Source organism: Hippoglossus stenolepis, chromosome 7 (assembly GCF_022539355.2).
Source record: "Hippoglossus stenolepis isolate QCI-W04-F060 chromosome 7, HSTE1.2, whole genome shotgun sequence".
NCBI lineage: Eukaryota > Metazoa > Chordata > Actinopteri > Pleuronectiformes > Pleuronectidae > Hippoglossus > Hippoglossus stenolepis.
In genome coordinates, this window is record NC_061489.1 from 12,332,111 (window position 1) to 12,352,251 (window position 20,141).

Below are 20,141 nucleotides of genomic sequence, written 5' to 3' on the forward strand. Positions count from 1 at the left end.
GTAAAACATTTTTATGATAATATATTGATTCAAATAGTACATGTTTATTAGCAAGATACAGCAGTCGTGCTAGTTATTACTACATTGTACTCCGGCACATCGATGCTTTGAGGAAAAAGCTATTGTCAACCTGCTAACTTGTTCACCATGACAATGTTAAGATGATGAGTATTTGTATATTATCTTGATTAACATTTTTCATCAAGGTACGACTGATTCTTATGTTATTAGTTTTTCAGGTATTTGGTCAAAGAAAACAGATTTGATCTCTCGCCCCTTTAAAGCAGCAGATGAAAAGTAAGATGATCACAAAAGTCTGTGAGATTCATCCTCTGGGAACCATGAATGTCTTTACAAAGTTTCATAACTAAGTATCACATGACAGTGTGATAGGAGTTGAATCTGCAACTCTCCTCTGAATTTTAGAGAATTAGATTGAGTTTCAGCTCTTCTTTGTTTAGCTGGCCTGTAACTTCACTGCTCTGGTTCCCTCTCACCACTCCCTGAGCTGTTTTCATTATAAAAGATCTGGAAACACACTGTACACAACGAGCTCTGCACCAAGTTACACAAACACTGTTGGAGATTAGCCGCCGAACATAGTGGCGCATCGAGGGAGCCAGATATTTCCCTCGGGAGTTGGTCGAGACCAAAGAAAAAGGATCCAAAAGGAGAGTGAATATTGGACTTGCATTCACCAGCCGGCAGGAAACACCACTGAATGAAATGAATGATGACGGCTGATTTCAAATCATCAACGGTTTGATAAGAAGTTTGTAATTAAAGCAGGTTCACGTGGTTGTTTACTATTTCAGTCCAGGACAGAGCAGACGATGAACGGACATTGCCATCGGAAAAATCTCAGTTTTTATCAGATGAAACACATTATCATGTAGTTCTTAATAAAAAAGAAATAATGATGTTTACAAGTTTTCCTGATAAAGATCCAGGAGATTTTTGTTCTACTTACCTGATCTCTATCAGCTTTAGAGCCGGGTGTATTTTAATACACTGCCTCCTTATCTTTGTCGTGAGGTACCTGCAATATTTCTAAAGGCATTACCCAAAGTGGCCTTGAATATAATGGACCCAGTCAGTGGAAGACATTGTGTAGCAAACGAGGTTGGCAAATTAATTCTCTCAGTGTTAGTAAAAGACATCTTAGCCTGACGAAGACGAACATAATTAACAAAAATCCTTTCATTTACTTGATTGTCCCCTGGATGAGCATGTGATTTACTAATTAACCTGTTGCAGCCCACTTCCCTCAATCCCAGTAATGAGCAGACTGGTGAACAAAATTAGTTTGACCCTATCATTATTTGTCATGAATAAATGTATGTGTTACCATTATTGTCAATTACACGTCCTGCAAATATATAATCATGCAAAATTATGCATATCTATTCTGCCTTCAGCTCTTAGCTCCGTCCTGAATTGCTTATGTTAAAAACATAAGACGGAGCAGCCCTGCTAACAGGCACCGGCCTCCTCCACACACACACACGCACACACACACACACTCACATCCAACCCTTGAGTGGAGTTTCCCAGATTCTTCAAATGATGCCAAAACTAAACACAATGTCATCACAAAACTTTGAAAACTATAAAAACACACTGAGGCACATTACGTTTACCACAGTGGGACAGATTTGACATAAAGCAGAAACAGTTTAACTGTGACGCTTCCTATTATCTATACCTCACATCACGTGGCTCTTGGTCTCGGCTACTTCCTCTTTTGTTACATATCGGAACTGACGACACTATTTACTTTCCACCACATGCTCATAGCCGAGGATTTATGAAGAGAAACCTCACTCAGGCTGTCTGACGGCGCTTTAATTTTGTTTCGATTTGAAGATTTCAGCAGTCATGGATGGAGACGTACTGTCATTGTCATCCTCTCCGTCGTTATCGTCCTCAGCAGCAGCGGTGGCAGCAGAAACAGAAGAAACTTCAGCAAGAAGCGACAGCAGCCTCTTTCAGGGCCAACAGAAGCACTCATCTGCTGAAGCACTGTGGTATGTACGCTCACATGTCTAGACACAAAAACAGGAACACTTAATGTATAACAATTTAATGTAAAAGTCCACCTACTTCAGCCTCAAATAGTGTTAAATGAACACTTCTCTCAATGATATAACAGTAAGAAATAAGCTTAGATATTGTGTTAAGTAGTACAGTGGTATTAATATCACATATATATGATATTATAAATATGATACAATATATATATTATAGAATATTATCTGTAATCAAACTGTTTGAATTAAACAGTATTGAGGAATTGTTTTTTCAATCATGTTCTCAGAGATACAGTACCTCATGAAGAAGTTAAGTAAGAGGAGGAATAAAGAGTGGCCGTGGAGTTTCCAGTGAGGTCATAAAGCTGTAGGCTTAAGTTCATTATTTCACAACACTGATACACTATCATGTGAATTAACGATAATATCTGTTATGCATTCTTATTACCTCTGTTTTCAAATGACTAATAGTAATGTTTTGGGGGAGGAGGAGCACTTAGTAAATGTCACGACCAGTCTACCTACACAGATGATTAGCCTTAAAATAACCATGTTTGATTGTGAAACTTCACACTTCTCTCCTCTGTCAGGGGGAACAACTGCAGCGCTTTTACGGGCTATAGCAACAGTTGGTATCGAGATACATATTTGTCATCAGGAGGAAGTAAAGATATCATCTCTCTCTTTATCATATGCCATGACAGTGAAATTTTACATTGCTACGGGAAGTGGTGGCATTCTGGTGTCCTTCCAAGACAGCATACAATTGCAAACTTTGTGAAACTGGGTCACATCAGCTGTCACAGAAGCCAACAGAGAAACGGCTCTGGATCAGTGAGACGCTGAGGAGGGTGTGTTCCCAGTTCGATGGCTGAATACACAGGGTACTGGACACGAGCGTGTTAACTGTGCTCACACTGGCCACTGAAATTAGGCTCCATTTCAGTCCAGCTTCTGCCTTCATCCTACACTTCAGACCCGTTGGTTCAGTGTGGATGACTCACTCATTAGTGGACATAAACAGCCTGCTCCTGCCTTGTTGCACCCAGAGGGAGGACAGATGGTTCAGGATGTAGATTTACACAAATATTTTTACTCTGGGTTGAATTTCCTTTTATGTATTCACCTTCTTTGCTTATCTGGTGAGGCCAAATAGGTTGTACACAAACAATATGTATTTTGTGAAGAGCTTGCAGTGTGCTCCAGCAGGTTATCTTAATTTTTTTCAATACATTTCATCTTTCTTTCTTCTAATGCCTGTATAGCCACATTAAGGTGGTGATGAAGCTACAGCCAGCAGATTAGTTTAGCATAAACACTGGAAACACAGGGACAAAGGTAGCCTGGCCAAACCTAATTTACCGAAAAAATGTATGTTTCATCAAATCTGTGTTATCAGTACTACCTAAAATGACAGAAATTATCTTGTGAATGAAAAATGTATTTATCGTGTATTCTGACTTTTAATTTGCTAAAATGGAAGAGGCAGAATTTATAAGCTATACTGCAGCCCGCCACAAGGGGGTGATCGCTTTGGCTTTACTTTCGTCGAACTTTAAACACAGTTTATGGTCATCACTGGGATGTTGCAGGCAGATGTTGGAAACTCCAGAGAATCTCTGGTCTGTTTTCTTAATGCTGAGCTCAGCTCACCCACAGCTGACTGTAGCCTTACATTGAACAGAAAGACACACATCATTCCTTTATGCCTAAGAGGACCAATAGGTCGCAAGGAGCTGAACTATGTGTTGTGAAAACTGCAAAAACATACGTCATTGTAACATAAATGAGACCTTCACATTTGTACGGCTTTGATCTGTTGATTTAACTCTCTGAAATTGTGTAACATGTGTTTCCACATAGCGGGAAACTACGTAGGTAGATGAAAGCGTATATTTATGTTGGAGTTGAGACTTAAGGAGGATCGGAGATGAACACAGATCCTTGCAGCGCTTATCTCTCTGAGGTTACAGCAGTCCCACAGTAGGTTGGTATAAAGATGCCCCCGGGGGGCTACGTACCGAGGTCTGTGTTTTTCCGTGAGCCGATTCCCCCCCCGGGCTTCAGATCTCTGCTGCCTCTCTGTCAGCTATTCCTTCTGGACAAGACCTCACAACAGGGCTGGTGAAAAGGAAGCAAATTCATTTTTGCAAATATTTTTTGTTATTTCCAAGTGGTTTACAAGTGACATCAGCATTTTCAAGGGATCATCACCCACATTGTTTCCAGGGGCGATCCACATGTAAACAAATCGGATAATAAACAGAGTTTTTGATTGTCCAGGATCTTTTTTTTTGTTGTTGAGAAATTCACCCTTTCGCTCTCGCTCACTCTTTCACTCTCTCACTCTCGTTGTGTGTGTGTGTGTGTCTGAGTGTCTTGAGTGCATAATTTGACTGAGCATGCATGTGTGTGCGTGGGTGTGCATAATAACTCCGATTCAATTCTCTGTAAGTGCACTCTGTGCGAGTGGGTGTTAAAAAGTGCCCTGACGTTCTTTTGTGCGTACATGTGTTTGCTTATTATTGGAAATCCTCTTCTAATGTTCATCATCATCATGACTTTATTTCTGGCACATATCCTCTGTGTGTGTCCATGTATAAACTATACGTGTGTGTGTGTGTGTGTGTGTGTGTGTGTGTGTGTGTGTGTGTGTGTGTGTGTGTGTGTGTGTGTGTGTGTGTGTGTGTGTGTGTGTGTGTGTGTGGGAAGCAGTGAGGATGTGAGTCCCGTGGGTGTCAGGTTGCTGTCCACAGAGGAGCAGGTGACTCTGATCACTGAGAGCATGACAGTCACCTCCGCTGACCAGGAGAAACTGCTGCTGCTCAACAAGAACACCGAGCTCCGCAGAGTCAACAAAGAGGTACAACATCACCTTGTTGCTGATGTTGGCAATTACATTTAGTTCTCTGTGAATACCAGAGGAGGAGTGTGGGCGTTGTGTGAAACCGCTGCTAAGCTGTGAAGAATCCTCATTACAGTTTTATACAACCTGAGCTTCCTAATTTGAATTAGATGCTGCTTAATTAAAAACGAGGTGAGGGATATTTGATTTGCTCAACTGATGTAAACTGTCATGTATTTTGTGATTATGGAGTGTTTTACCTCACTGACCTGAATTCACATCCTGACGCTAATGATGTAATGAATGGTGTTTCGATGACTGATCATCGTCCTCATCATCATCATATCATACCATCGACCGTATATAAATATATAGATGGACGACGCATCTCCACTTCCTCCTACTATCCAGAAATGAAGTATCCCTGATATTTGATATCATTCAATGAGTAATTAAAACCAAACACTACCAGCACAGAAAAGAACACTTGAACATACATCAGTGTGATGACAGCTACCAATAAAATGACATCATTGAGAAACATTTTTAGGACCTATCGTCCATCCACTAACATGGATGAGGCAGGGTTTACTGCAGCCAGCCACCAGGTGTACACTAGATGATGATGATGATGACAACATTGGTGTTGATGATGATGATGATGACAATGAGGATGATGATGATGATGTTACAGCTGATGAAGCTGAATGAGGACTGGGACCATGTATACCGCAGTGCCACACTGGGTCTGCAGCACAGACTGGAGGCTTTGGAACTGGAGAACAATGCAGTGAAACAGCTCAACAGTAGACTGCTGCTCAAAGTGGAACACCAACAGGTAAACACACAGACGCACTACATTGGTGTGGACCCTCAAATGTGTGTGTGGAGTCTCTAGATACTGTGGGCGATCGTCCAGCAGATTTAGAATTTGGAACAGAACGTTTGTGGTTCACATGTGTGATGTGTAGTGTTTGACTTGGGGTTTCAGAGTGCGAAGGAATACTACGAGCAGGCTCTGATGCAGGAGCTGAAGAAGAACCAGGATCTGCAGGAATACATCAGGCTGCTGGAGAACAGGACGCATCATCCACAGAGAACCTGCACACAGGTCAAAGAGGTATTAGACTTGTCAGCGGGTCTGTACGCGTGGTCGGTTTGCACATTTTCATTTCTGTCAATATGCTGTCATCTGTGACTTGAATGTCGCTCATCACTTTGTCTTCTGTTTTAACTTAAGGGCAGCTTCAGCGCTGCGGTAAATGCTCCTGTGTTGTCGCCCACCACGACTCCACCAAGAGGTCCTGACGTGTCACCCAGCCTCGTTTCTGGATACAAACCTTCATCCTCCTTCTTCCCTGCCTCCTCGGGCTCAGAGGAAGGGTGGAAGAGAAAAAGCAAGAGCAGCAGCACCCCACTGGGAGAATCCCAGCAAGAAGTGCACGATCTAAATGAACAGCTGGGGGCACTGAGATGTCAGGTGAGCTGCTCTCTTCGGCACAGCAACAGTAAATGTTCCCATTTCTGATGTGATGAGAGCAGAACTGATGTCAAGCCTCTGTTGCCAGGGGAAGATTTGCTTAATGTTTTTAGAGGGAGACTTAAATCAGACGGTGAACTGCACCACCAAGTGGCGGATCTGAAATGTACTCACCGCACAATGAGAAATATCTGCAGATCACAAGATATTGCTTTGATACTGGCTCACTGCCATATTAATGTCTTGTGTCAGCAGACCCAGATTTATGAAGCAGAATATCGGACGGAGCATAACGACCACAAACACACGCTGCAGGAGAACCGCAGGCTGAGGAAGAAGAGGGAGGAGATGCGTCAACAGGTGGCACTACTGCAAGAGCAGGTAGTGTTTTAATTGTAGACAAGCACACACACATTTACACATCAACATAAATTACATGCATGTGTTGTTTAATCTCAACCTGAAAGAAAAAGGTAAAAAAGATGACATGCTTAAACTGAAAATTCATGTTAATGTGTCAAACTAGAGACATTAGTGCCATGTTGCAGTGTAAATACATTGTAGTAATCATATGATCTCCTCAACGCCCTTTATAAGACATTTCCTCGAATCTGTCTGGACATATAATGACCTGAAGCTTCTCAAGCTTTGTTATTGTCTGTTCATTTCACTGATTTCACTGATGGTCCTCTGACATTGCCACAGCTCAAGGTTTACGAGGACGACTTCCGACGGGAGCGCGCCGACAAACAGATGTTGCAGAGGCTGCTGTTGAAGAAAACGCCTCCCACCAGGGACCCTGTGCTCGTCCACCGCTGCAATAATGCGCAGCAGCCACAGGGAGGAGACAAGAGGACGCAAAGTGCAGAGAAGAGAAAACAGCACCACCCTTTCTGTCTCAAGCACCAAGACAGACACAAGGAGTCAGACTGAGGCTCAGAGGGAGAGAAATCCGTGGTGGTACACGTCACATAGTACACGACTGTTAGGAGTTTAAATCTTGTTCAATAATGGAAATCATTCATTTATACATTTATACACACAAACATATTCATAATTTATTACAATCTAATTTATCTATATTTTATTACATTAGGTATTAGAGGTTTTATATCCTATATATATATTCTTTCATATAATCTTCTCTTAAGTTACCTTTCTGTGTTTAATTATATTTTGTATAATAAAATATGAAGTGATCTCATTGTGCCTGTGATCTTTTTACGTGCTCCAACAGGAGGGAGTGACCCACAGTTATCTCTTTATTTATGGTATTGGTGTCTTTGTGGGAAATCGGATGTGTTTACGGTTTCACAAGGACGTCAGACAGTGAAATAGCGATCAGGTGTCTGCAGAGCTGCTGTTAATGTTCCACCCATCATAAGGAAGCTTAAAGGTTTACTGGGTTTTTTTTCATCGGTCACTGGTTCACTCGTGTGCCATCAATGAAGAAGTCCACCTCATCAATGTTTATTTATCTATTGCATTCTCTGAAACTACTGACCCATATCACCACCCAACAGAAGATGTCACTGGGTTACAGGGGTTTTCCTTGATCAAGTTTCTCAGCATCCTTTGGAAGTTCCTGTTAGAGCACATGACACACATCCCAAATTTTATACAACAAAAACCTATTAACCTTTAACCTGTAACATTGTTTCAACTTCAGTCATTTAGCGTTTAGTTTATTCGTTACTTGAACATAAACACATACTCACACAGTGTAAAATTAAAGTGATCCTGTGTGTTTCCTTATAATAATATTAATATTGATAAATTATATTTATACAGCACTTTTCAAAATAAAGTTACAAAGTAGCTTTACAAGATGAAATAATAAAATCAATTAAAACTGTTTAAATGTCAAGCGATCATTAATAAAAACAAGATACATATTAAAAGTAACAAATGAAACATGAAAATGTAAAATAATCAAAACAATTTAATAAAATAGTTATTACAAGAATAACATTGAATAACAAAATGATAAATAATCATGTCTTTTTAGTTGTGAGGAAAGTTGAAATACTTGACCTCACACTGACTCTGAGTATTTACAGCCATGTCTCACTTTTTCTTTTGTCTTGAATTCAACATTTTGTTCACAATGTTTAATATAAATGCATCTAGCCAACAAATAGGAGGCAACTCTTCTTTTTATTATTTTGACATCATTCATGCATAATGACATAAACATATGTCTATACTTACATTTTATAGGAACAGAAGAGAACAGTAATGATAATAATGACATTGTAATATCTGAAACAGTAACAATAAATAATAAACTGGGAGAGAAGAGAATGTTGTTCATATTGAAATGAGAGCATTGGGATATTCTCTTCTCATAGAGGCTCAGCTAAGTTCCCACACTCATCACACTGAATATGAAACACTGTCTTTGTTCTTTGATCAGTTCTCGTTCCTTCAGTCCTCGTTCCTTCACTCAGCTCCTGACAAGGAAGAGAAAAAAAATTTATATGAGGCTGTGATGACTGGGAAAAACAATCTGACAGATTAATGAGTTACTGTCAATTCAAAATAAAGGGCAGCACCAGAATAGCGTGCGTGTCAAAAAGTCATTCCAGGTGGAGAAAAGTGACGAAACCTCTGTCTGTGGAAATAACAAAGGTACGTATACCTTCTGAGAAATACAGGTTTCATGTTTCCTGAATATAATGCCTTTGTGGTGGTACACCACACCTTGACTGTAAAACCATGCAGATTAAATCATGGATTTTCCCCTTACATTGCATATTCCTTTGCATGTATGACTTCATGTTCGATAATGTTGGGGTGTGAGTTTCCCCAGTGATGCTGTGTGCAGTATATAAGAGAGCATGACAGAATCAAGAATCCAGACTCAGAGGGACCGAGAGAAGAAGAGAAGACTGAGGAGCAAACAGGTATGGAGACGATAAAACTCACACTGAAGTAGTTGTAGTTACTACTTACTAATATTTTAAGATGTCAGGAAAAAGTTTAACCAACAGAGTATATAAAGAAATTATTAGATGTAACAGCACCTGCACAAGATGCTGCATTTTTGTTCATGCAATAATTTACAATTGAAAACTCAGGAAGTACTTCTCCTCATTTCTGAACTCATTTAATTTAACAAGTTATGAATGTAAGAGTTTCATCACTGTGGTTTTCAACATCAGACGAAAGATTTGCCGTATAACATAAGTGTAATGTTCTCCTCTGGGCGTGTCTTTAGCCAACAGATAATTATAATTCAACAAAGAGACTCTTAATAAACTTCAAATGGGTCCTGAGGTGAAGTCACAGCTTTATAATGATGTTGGAGGACAGGAGGAATAATCTGGTGCTCACTGTGACCCCACCTCTATGTGGTTAGATGTTTTCCCCATCAGCCCACTAGGTGTGTCATGCCTTATTTTTGTGTATCCACAAACGTAAAGTTGTCTGAATGGAAAATAGGATAAATATCCCGTTCTTTCCCTGAGTTTCACCAAATTTAAACTTCACATCCCCTCTGTGTTCTCTCCCTCCTCCAACCTCCAGCAACAAACCGTCTCTACACCTCGTACAGTTTGGACGCAGAGAGCCCGAGGCATCAGGAGTGATACAGTCGAGCAGAGATGACGACATCCACAAATAAGCAGCGGGAGGTCTACAACCAGCAGGGCTTCCTCTCAGCTCTGCCTGTGCTGAACCACACGGAGCTGACAGAGGCCAGACACGCCTTCTCGGAGCTGGAGGGGGAATTTGGTGAGTATCAGTGGGTCAGGGTCCGAGTGATTCAAAGTAAGAAGGCAGGAATTAAGCAAAGTCACAACCAAGTACACTACACTTGTGTGAAGCAATGATACATTGTATACATCATATATTTATTCCAGAAATCTCCGCCCCTGTCTGTGTGTGTCACGCATATCTGGGGAATCGTTCATCTAATCGGCTTCTCAGTTGCCATGTTAAGGGCCCAAGGAAGTGCAGTGTTGAATTTTATGCGATTTGGGCATGTGATGCATTCAACATTGTTTAACTTTAAATGAAGAAGACGACCAGCGCTCTGTAGCAGCGGCGGCCTGGATTGTGCGATTATGATGATGGTTCACGACACGACAACGACAACTGATTCTCCAGTTCGGGGTTCTGCGTACTGAGTTGAGCTTTACCGAACTTTAAATAAACAGGTGAACAGCTGTTTGTGCAGCAGCTGTGGGTTGTATGGACTGAGTCCTGCAGCAGGTCTTTACTTTCTGTGGCTCGATGACTGCAGGACACTTTTACAGTTTCACACAGAAAAGCTGCAACCAGCCCATTCCAAACAGGGAGGTTTAGAGCAGCCACAAGACTAGTTCCTTCAAATAATGACCCTGTCTAGTTCTTTGTTCCACAACTAAATTAAACAGGATACGAAAGATGTGATGAGGCTCATGTGTCAGTGATTAGATATTAAGTGTGTGTTTGTGTGTGTGTGTGTGTGTGTCTCTCCAGGTGAAGCGTACACCCAGTACAGCCTCCACAATGTTCACCTTCAGTATCCGTGGGTGATGGGCCTGACCAAACACACTCGCGTCCTGGAAGTTGTCAAAGCCGTCCTGGGCCCTGACATCATCCTGCTGGACTCCCGCTTCATCTGCAAATACCCAACACTCAAAGCAGCCGACATCCAGGAGAATAAAGGAGGAGGAAGCGAACCTGATGGGAAGGATGGAGAGAATGTGCTTCCATATGTGGCCTGGCATCAGGATATGAGGTAGATTTTAGTTCAGAGAAACTCTTGAAGGTTTTGTCTTCCTTTGTTTTGTCTAAGTGTAGCTGTTGTGGTTGCAGGTATTGGGGTGTTGCTGGTGGCCCTGTTCTCTCTGTGTGGCTCGCTTTAGACGACTCGCGGAAGGAAAACGGCGCCCTTCAGGTCATCCCAGGTACCTCAGCTGCTCTTTTATTCTTCTCGTGCACATTTATCCCTTTAGCCTCTGTCCTGTTGAGACGTAAACAAGAAGTAGATTCATTTTTTGGTGGAAAAACCCGAGATTTACTTTTAACAACCTGCTTCACAGAGTTGAACTTGTTTTCTATTTATTGCCCCTGTAGGCAGCCACTGCTCCGGCATGTTGCCCCATCGCCAAGCCACCCGCTCTGGAAACATGCTGTCAGTCAACCAGGAGATCCCAGAGGAGCTGCTGCAGGCGGATGAAGCTGTGTTTTGTCCTCTGCTGGCCGGACAGATGTCTGTGAGTTGCTTTTGTTTTTGCCTAAAATGACATTTTAGGTATAAGTTCAATTGAAGATGGATTAATTAGGATTTTGGATTTGTTTTAAAAGATCCATGACGGGTTACTTGTCCATGCCAGTGATGCCAATACATCCCAGAGGAGGCGCTGTGGGCTTGTGATCCGTTACATCCCCACCTGTGCTTACCCCATACAGGTGAGATAAACAAACACTAGGACTGTCCAGTCATGTTTCCACAGTGTTGCTCTGTATTGATCCTGACTCTCTCTGTTCCTGTTAGGATCCGGATCGTCCCAGGAAGTTTCAAGCCACGGTGTTGGCCTGTGGAGACGATCATTTCAATCATTTCTCCAACACAAGCACATGAAAACTGCCTGGATTTTCTCTTCTTGCAAGAAAAATTACCTTCACGCTTTACAAGCTTATTTACCTTTGTGTTTATATGAATACACTTTGTATTCTTTGATTTCTATGACATAGTTTGTTATTTATTGTTTAGTATAGACGTTGTATTGTCTCATGTGCAGATCTAACTGGACTGTTCCATAAAGCTTTAAAATAAATGCTAAAGTGAACACTGTTGAGTTCATTTCTGTTGTGCAGTTTTCCCACTTCACCTACATTGATGTGTGTGCACTTTACAACTTAAATAAAGTATTGAAATATGATCCAGAGGACAGTGGTGGTTTATTGTTTGTAGTTAGATTTGGGGAAATTAAATACAAAATCCTTATAATCCACAAGTGAACACTTTTGAGACAAAAACACAGATTATGTTCAATGTGAAATCTGTAAAAAATCCAGAAGAACAAAGTCAATCGATTCATGGTTCATCAGTTTTATAAATTCAAACTGAGCTCTATAAGTGGGATGTTTTTGTTTTTTTTTACCTAAAGCCCTGTTCCACTTCAAATTTGTCTTTGTTTGTCGTGAAATATTTATGCACAAAAACCTGTCAAACTGGAAAATAATCATAGATGTACTGTGTGATATTTAAATCCCTAAAAACTACCTTTAATCACTTACCATAGAAACGTTTTCCTGATACAGGCTCTAATATTGATCCTTGTGGAGAATCTCTGATTTGACAGCATAAAAGTCAGATTCATGGTCCTTCCTGGAAATGTACACAGGACCTTACATTTCCTGTACGAAATAAGGAGTAAAAGTTTAAATAACTCCAGTAGCAGAATGTATTTGTGAAACTCCCAACATACTTAAACCCACAATTTCAGATTCGGGTTAGATTGATTGGAGACCCTAAATTGGTGATGTGAGTGTGACTGGTTGTTTGACTCTGTATATTGCCCCTGCGATACGCTGGTATCGCAGGGGCGATACCAGCGTATCCCTTATCCCAGTATTTATTTTGTAGCTCATTTGTGATTCCCATTGCTTTATTTTAGTAAAGAAAAAACAATAATTGCAAAATTGTAATTTGTCAAGATGCTTTTATTGAGAACCTCATAACAACACAATGATAATATAACGATATGGACGAATGCTCAGAGACAAGTAAGTTCATCTGCAGAAAATACAATTTTAGGTTGATAAAAACGAGACATTTAGACTGTGAGTAGAGAGACTTCTTAAGCCAGTTTCAGTGTCTCTTTGACTAAGACACCTACTCCATCAAACACTTTGTGAAAAGGTGCATTGCACATGAAGGCACAGGTGGTGACCAGCTTGTTCTTGACATCAACATGAGCTTCTCCCACGTCCTTGTTCACATGTTTGCAGCCCATCTCCTTCAGAACCCCTGCGGTCCCTGCATATGGCCACCTGAGGGGCGCAACGGAGGAACAGTCAGAACTGTAGAATGCATTTCTTTACAGACATCTGATGGTGAAGAACTCTTCCACTCACATTTCACACTCTTTGTCCTGTCCCACAGTGAGCTCACAGCCTGGCAGGATTTTGGCGGCGAGGACGGGGGAGATGCAGCACATGCCCAGCGGTTTACGGGCCTTGTGGAAAGCCTTGATGAGCTTCTCCAGATCCGGCTGGACGGTGCAGTCCTTATTCTTCACTGCCCAGTCACTCAGGTTCTTAGCCACACCGAAACCCCCTGAACAGAGACACACACACAGAGGATACACTTCAAATAAAAGAAAGAAATGTCAAATAATTAATTTTGTTAATTTATGGCAAAGACAGTCTGACCTGGGATGATGGCGGCGTCGAATGCTGTAACATCTAACTTGGCCAGATCAATCACTTCACCCCTGGCGATACGTGCACTTTCCTGCAGGACGTTTCTTTTCTCAGCCGTGGGTTTCCCGTCGCAGTGATTTACAACGTGCATCTGATCGGCATTCGGAGCAAACATCTGCACCTGAAGTGAAACACCAACATGTAAAATGCTCTGCTGTATATCGGGTCAGATTCAGAGTGGTTATTCTCTATCTCAGTGGGTCAGGGTTATGACACTGCTCTTGTACATGAACTGAAAGATTGGATCCTGAACTTTAAATTAAATAACAGAAATGTTCACAATAGCAGCTTCACTTTTCCTCTCTACTTTTCCTCCACTTACTTTTGCTCCAGCGCGACTCAGGTGGACGAGAACAGCGGCGGCCTCGTGGATCTCTGTGCCGTCATAGACGCCACAGCCCGAGAGAATAACTGCAACACGCTTTGCCATGATTCCTATTAAACACAACACATGGAGCACAATGTGTACAAAACCTTTTTGACTTTGACATCCGGGTTGATCCCCTGTACATTTCACTATTAGACATGAAGAAGAATGATTAACCGAGCACTGCTCCTGAGACACCTGTTGCTAATGTTTACATAACTTATTTACAGAGCCAGGTGAGATAGGAGCCTCAGATGCTGCTGCTGCTGCTGCTAGGTAACACTGTTGACACCAGTAAGGTGGAGTTACAGGAAGGACGGAACAATAAATAAATGCTGTACTTGAAGATGAAAATGGATCAGAAAATGATTTAGCATTTCACAGTTTCCCTCGTGCATGTTGCATAGATACTTTCATAAAATTATTGTCTAAAATGAATGTGTTTGCTGGTCAAATATTATCTAGAAAGCAGTAGTTAGGTTCAGACAGCAGAAGATAAGTTCAGATAGCAGAAGATAAGTTCAGACAGCATTGGATAAGTTCAGACAGCAGACATTAGATCCCTCTCACCTTGTATATGCTGGAGGTCTTCCTGTGTGTGTACTGGAGCTGTTCAGGAGTGTTGTGTTGACTGAACTCTGAAACACACACTTTATAGTCCTGCCTGCTTCTCTCGGCTCCACCCACACCGACCTGCCGTTCAACAGGTTGACGTCATGCTCCTTACTGGGAACCAGGAACTCTGCTGGTTACTGATAGCCTGCCTTTGAGGATAAAATGCTGAGTCACTCTTATCAGTTGAAATAAACAATAAGACTGACGTAGTAATGCCACACTGATCTGTTCAAACAGGGTTACATTATTACAGGTCACGTACTGTGGATGAGAATTAAACAGAAACATTCAGTTTAGATATAAATATTTTATTATAATAATTAATGTTAATGTTAATGTTTTATTATTCTTATGAAGGTGAGACTTTTACACATAAGTTATTAAAGTCACCACTTTGTAAATTTGTATATTTAAATTAAAATAAAATATTAAAAAGGTATATGTGTATTTGTTTCAGTTACACTAACATAACCCCAACTTTCCAGTTTTATTTCTATCTATATTCTGAACTATCTATATTCTTTTTTACAAAAGGAGTTGGTTATATAACACTCATGTCTGTATTAATAATATATAACACTTTATCCAAGGCAACATGGTGACATTAGATTTTTTTTAAATGTTGACAATAGGTTCTGATTTATAGAGTGATACGTGATCATTTATATCCTCTTTGTAAAAACCTTGAAAAAAGCGATTAATAACAATGACATGTGTATTTTCTCTCTCTCTCTGTGTGTGTGTGTGTGTGTGTGTGTGTGTGTGTGTGTGTGTGTGTGTGTGTGTGTGTGTGTGTATGTTATTTCCCAGTAAGGTGTAGCCTCTGCTCTCAGGTTTCTGCTGATGGGCTGACATCACACTCAGCCGTATAAAGCTCAGCTGCAGGTGGTGACAGACCCACAGACTCTGACATGACTGAACGACACACACTCCATGTGTCCGTGGGCATCCTTGGCATCGCTGGAGGTAGGATTTCATTCTCATTGTTTAGTGCTGCTTTTTTTTAACAGCATTTGTACCAAAGGGCTACGAGCCTGCTCCCTGTTGTTATAATAAAGAATTGGTAAATATCCAACTGTATTATCATAAGCTGAAAAAGTGTCATCTTAAAATAAGGATTTGATATTAAATATAAAAAAAGTATGTTCAAGTTCAAAATCAAAATACAAAACCTAAACAATTATGATATTCAAAACCAGCTGTATGCTCGAAAACATCTGTATAAAATGTTAACATCTGTATGAAGACACCACCTGTTACATGTATAAAATATATAATAATCATATCTTTTTTAATGAAAACATTCAGAGAAACAAGTTGTAACTTGGCACCCGAGTCTGTTTTTCGTTACCAGCAGGTGGCGTTAGAGATAATGGATTATGTTATAAACTCCAGGTTCTCTCCTGCTCTTGGTGAACGACTATGCCACCTCACCCGGAGAAGACTTCATCCCCTATACTGCACTGGGGATTCTGCTCCTCATCATCGCGGCCCTCTTAGCTTATACAGGTTGGTAAATCTATATTACATTTTTATTTTATCTAACTTTTTCATTCGGGTTTGGTTTTGTGTGCAGATAAAAAAAGAATCCCTTCCCGTGTCCCTCTGCTCTGTTTCCTCTTCGTCTCTCAGGTATCTACCGCAGTCTGTCCCACGCCCAGCTCTTTTCGTCTCTGTGTCTCACTGTCTCTGCCCTGTGGTGTGGCTCAGGTCTGGTGTACATCCTGGTGGGGCAGGGAGTGCTGCAGCCCGCAGAACTCAGGTCCTCTCTGGTTCCTGGTCTGGCGGCGTTCACCTTAGCTCTGCTCATCATCGGCAGCGTTGCCCTCTTATTAAAGAAAGCAGTTCTGTCTTTTCTAGCCATCGGTATCAGTTTCGCATGTGCCCATCAAATCGCCGGCCTGTCTGCGGCAGGTTTTGGTCAGTCTGCCACAGCAGCAAACTACCTCCTTGTCTGTCTGGTTGGTGTTTACTTTGGTTTTGGGCGACTGCTGTCCACTGTCACTCAAGGTAAAGTGGAACCTCCAGGAATAAACCTGAAGGGAAAAGCTGAGCTGAAAACGGAGCAGAACCAGAAGTGTAGCGATGCAGTGTCAGTGGGTTTGGTGATGAACTTGTTGTCTGCCTGTGTGTTAGCCTGTCCTCTGTTAGGTGTGGTCCCCCGGCTCTTCGTCGGTCATGTCCCCTGGCTGTGGACGGCCGGAGTCTTCCAGCTTGGTATGTGTGTCCTCTTTTACCGAGCCATGGACACACTAGCTGCCACTTTTTATGGCTTCACTGCCCTGCTGAAATTTGCAGAGGGCTACACTGCTCTCTTATCGTTCTATTCAATCCAGCCGTTCTCCCCTGTTCCCTTCCCTGTCGTCTTCTCTGTGCTTTTCTCCGTCTTGGCTCTCTTCAGTTGTCAGAAGAGTTTGCTGGAGGGGCTCTACCAGTTATTCTTTGCAGCTTATTGCATTGCAATCGCAGCCCAGCCTAAAGGCTTCAACCAAGCAGGCACTCAGGGTGTACAGGCCGCTATATTTGTAGTCTCTGCCATCATGCTTTTAGTTACCACATTCAACATGGTCTCAAGGACCATGATCCCCACAGGACAAGGTTATTTCAAAGCTTTAGTAAACAGGATGCCGGGTCTGACTCTCAGAGCACAAGATAAAGAGCTACATACTCCTCACCTGGGCTACTCCAAATATGCAGATGCAGAGGTGTTAGGCCACGCCTGCAACGTGTTGGCTACTTTCGCTGTCACAGCCACAGTAGGTGACAGAGATCCTCTGTCTGTGCTGGTCCTGCCCTGGGTGGTGGTGGCGGGCGGGGCAGTGCAGCTGCTCTGTGGCTCAGTAGCTTTTGCTCGGGGTAAAACCTTCGAGAGCACGGTTTTTATTCTCTACGGGATGATGTGGAGCGTGTGGGGGCTGACACGATATGGCGGCCTGTACGGTGACACCAGAGGCTTTAATGTGGCTGTCGGGATCGTTAGCTTCATGCTATTTAACTGCCTAGTGACAGCTGCGGCGCTGTTTCTGAATGTCGCCTGGTTTGCCTACGCCTTCACCTTCCAGCTCATCCTCATTAGCTTCCTGCTGGATGCAGTGGGCGCTCTGCCTTATGGTTATGACATCGGAGTCACCATCATCTTTGGTCTCGTCAGTTTTTATTGCTTCCTGAGCCACATTTTCAACAGCACCTTCCAGTCCCCTCAGATCCCTTTAGGGAACCCTTTAATCAAGCTGAGTGGCATCGGAGGGGGGGAACATGTCTGTCCACATGTATCAGCCCGCAAGGCCTCATCTGTCCAGCAGATTGCAGGTGAGATACAAGAGACATTCATGTTGATTTTTATATGAAACGTTTGTTATGTACTTGATATGATTCTTTTTATCTTTTCCTTCCTTCTGCAGAAATCATGAAAAATGGGGGCATATGTGGAATGCCCACTGACACCGTCTATGTGCTGGTAGCGGCTTGCAACAGGCCTGATGCAGTTGTAAAAGCGTACAAGTGAGTTTCTATATTGATGAGCTTTACATTACCTGCATTCAGACATCGATTCTCTCTCATAACTCTATAATTGCTGCGCTCGACTCCAGGGTAAAGAAGCAGGCAGAGGACCGACCCATGTCCCTGTGGATCTCCTCCATCAAGCAGCTGGAGCCGGTGCGACACCTGCTGAGCCCCCTGCTGCTGGACTTCATGGAGGCGGCGTGGCCCTCCTCCATTAGCATGGTTATACCCAGAGGTAAGGCTCAGTTGAGTGTGTAAGATTGTGTGTGTGCCAGTGTAGGTGCCTGGTGGGGTTTATTTTGAGCATCACGCTGGTTAATTGTCTCACACAGGTCCGTGGATGGACACTTTTGGTTTGGGGGATGCGGCCAAACACATCGGGACTCCACAGAGCATTGCCATCAGATACCCAGACTGTTCTGTGGCCACCCACCTCATTCACCTGGTGAGGGCTGCGAATGAGGAACACTACATGTCTCTTTGTAAAACTCACCAGCAAAGCTTTTAGTCAATACAACTTCTTCTTATTGCAGGTGGGGCCCATTGCAGTTACCTCAGCCAACCCTACAGGGGAGGCAGACACGACTCACCACAACCAAGTTTATGCCAAACTGGGAGACAAGGTGATGATTGTAATTTAGTTTAATTAAATAAAAAAGGCACTTGTGTTTTCTATTTTTGCAATAAATGTGTGTTTTTCTCGGTTAGGTGGATGGTGTTCTATGTGACGGCCCCTCCCCAGAGAACATTGCATCTACTGTGGTTGACTGCACTAAGATTGAAACAGGACACATTGGTTTCTTCAGAGTGGGTCTCATTCCTAAGTCCAAGGTAATATAAATACATTGTTCTGAATAAACAAGGTCACTTTATCGCCTGCTGGAATTAATACTGTTTGTCTGGCTCTTCAGGTTCTTCAGATCTTTGAGGAGGTTCAGAGGAGACACAAACAGGGGCAGACAAATCCAGCTTTTGAGTACGATCTGCATCCACCAGACACTCACCGTGAACTGGGTTCAGGAGAATACGACACAATAGAATCAGGAATGGGATCTGATGACTCAACACCACCTACGACTTCACCTCAACAAAGCCCAGAAATGAGAAATCGCTTTTAGGATGAAGACATACTATCAATGCACTATTCAAAAATGTCAGTTAATTATTTTTTGGATTAATTGATACATTTAAAGATTGTGAAGAAAAGGTGTCTGCTATTTTAAAATCTTTCATACAGGACCCTCCTTATATTTATGTGAAATGTATATGTTTTATGTACAGTATAATGTCTGCACTTTTGTACTTTAAAATGTAATATATTGTAAATGTTATATTTAATAATATAAATACACTGTATATATGTTCATGATAAAATAATAATAAAATAATAATAAATTGATTTCCTAAATGAGTTGTTATTATAGTATATACAATTCTGTTTAAATATGTGTTATTCTATTAAATCATGTTTACAATGATGTGAAAACACCCTGATATGAAAATCAACCTATTGCACTGTAACTTACACTAGGTGCAAAATGATTTAATGCTCAAATGAAAGAGTTTGAATACGGAAACAGTCCCATAAAGTACAGTATATATTGTGAATTGTAGTTTCCCTTTTAACTGTACTTGAAGAGTTAAATTTCATAGCAATTTCATAAAATGTTCATAATGAAACGAAACTCATTCTGGAGGCAAGAGACATAAAAAGACAAAATGAATGTTTGATTATTGCACTATCCGTTATCATACGTTAAGTGTTATTTTAAGTATTAATAATTTACTGCTTCTGGTTCTGTTGTACCTGTTATAGCAGGACAGTTACACCATTATCATTATTATTAGTTTGTAGATTTGGTGATGACATAAAAAAAAAAT

General features: G+C 41.6%; 4 protein-coding genes across 6 annotated transcripts; 3 read left to right on the plus strand and 1 right to left on the minus strand.

Annotated features, from left to right (window-relative positions):
- The first annotated feature begins 1,773 nt into the window (after positions 1-1,773).
- On the plus strand, positions 1,774-7,555 carry si:ch211-153b23.7. Of its 3 annotated transcripts, none has more exons than XM_035160634.2 (7): positions 1,774-2,027; positions 4,743-4,893; positions 5,570-5,713; positions 5,867-5,995; positions 6,116-6,355; positions 6,608-6,736; positions 7,061-7,555. In XM_035160634.2, the coding sequence occupies exons 1-7, from the start codon at positions 1,879-1,881 to the stop codon at positions 7,286-7,288; spliced, it is 1,170 nt and encodes a 389-aa protein (XP_035016525.1). In that variant the 5' UTR covers positions 1,774-1,878; the 3' UTR covers positions 7,289-7,555. The 3 variants fall into 3 exon arrangements, with proteins under 3 accessions (XP_035016525.1, XP_035016526.1, XP_035016527.1); XM_035160635.2 differs by having other exon boundaries at positions 6,611-6,736; XM_035160636.2 differs by having other exon boundaries at positions 4,746-4,893.
- A 2,405-nt stretch (positions 7,556-9,960) lies between these two features.
- zgc:174917 (uncharacterized protein LOC565650 homolog) lies at positions 9,961-11,927 on the plus strand. The gene is made up of 6 exons (XM_035162078.1): positions 9,961-10,090; positions 10,820-11,081; positions 11,159-11,250; positions 11,420-11,559; positions 11,651-11,755; positions 11,841-11,927. The coding sequence occupies exons 1-6, from the start codon at positions 9,961-9,963 to the stop codon at positions 11,925-11,927; spliced, it is 816 nt and encodes a 271-aa protein (XP_035017969.1).
- Positions 11,928-12,994: 1,067 nt separating this feature from the next.
- si:ch211-153b23.5 (uncharacterized protein LOC321177 homolog) lies at positions 12,995-14,786 on the minus strand. Its single transcript, XM_035161481.1, has 5 exons — positions 14,712-14,786; positions 14,097-14,209; positions 13,724-13,895; positions 13,427-13,628; positions 12,995-13,342 (listed from the first exon to the last, which is right to left on the minus strand). Exons 2-5 carry the CDS (start codon positions 14,202-14,204, stop codon positions 13,150-13,152), a joined length of 675 nt encoding a protein of 224 aa, XP_035017372.1. The 5' UTR covers positions 14,205-14,209; positions 14,712-14,786; the 3' UTR covers positions 12,995-13,149.
- An 868-nt stretch (positions 14,787-15,654) lies between these two features.
- On the plus strand, positions 15,655-19,499 carry si:ch211-153b23.4 (uncharacterized protein LOC335392 homolog). The gene is made up of 9 exons (XM_035161638.1): positions 15,655-15,722; positions 16,152-16,265; positions 16,389-18,065; positions 18,158-18,257; positions 18,347-18,495; positions 18,593-18,705; positions 18,794-18,883; positions 18,969-19,091; positions 19,172-19,499. The coding sequence occupies exons 1-9, from the start codon at positions 15,668-15,670 to the stop codon at positions 19,376-19,378; spliced, it is 2,628 nt and encodes an 875-aa protein (XP_035017529.1). The 5' UTR covers positions 15,655-15,667; the 3' UTR covers positions 19,379-19,499.
- The last annotated feature ends 642 nt before the right edge of the window (positions 19,500-20,141 follow it).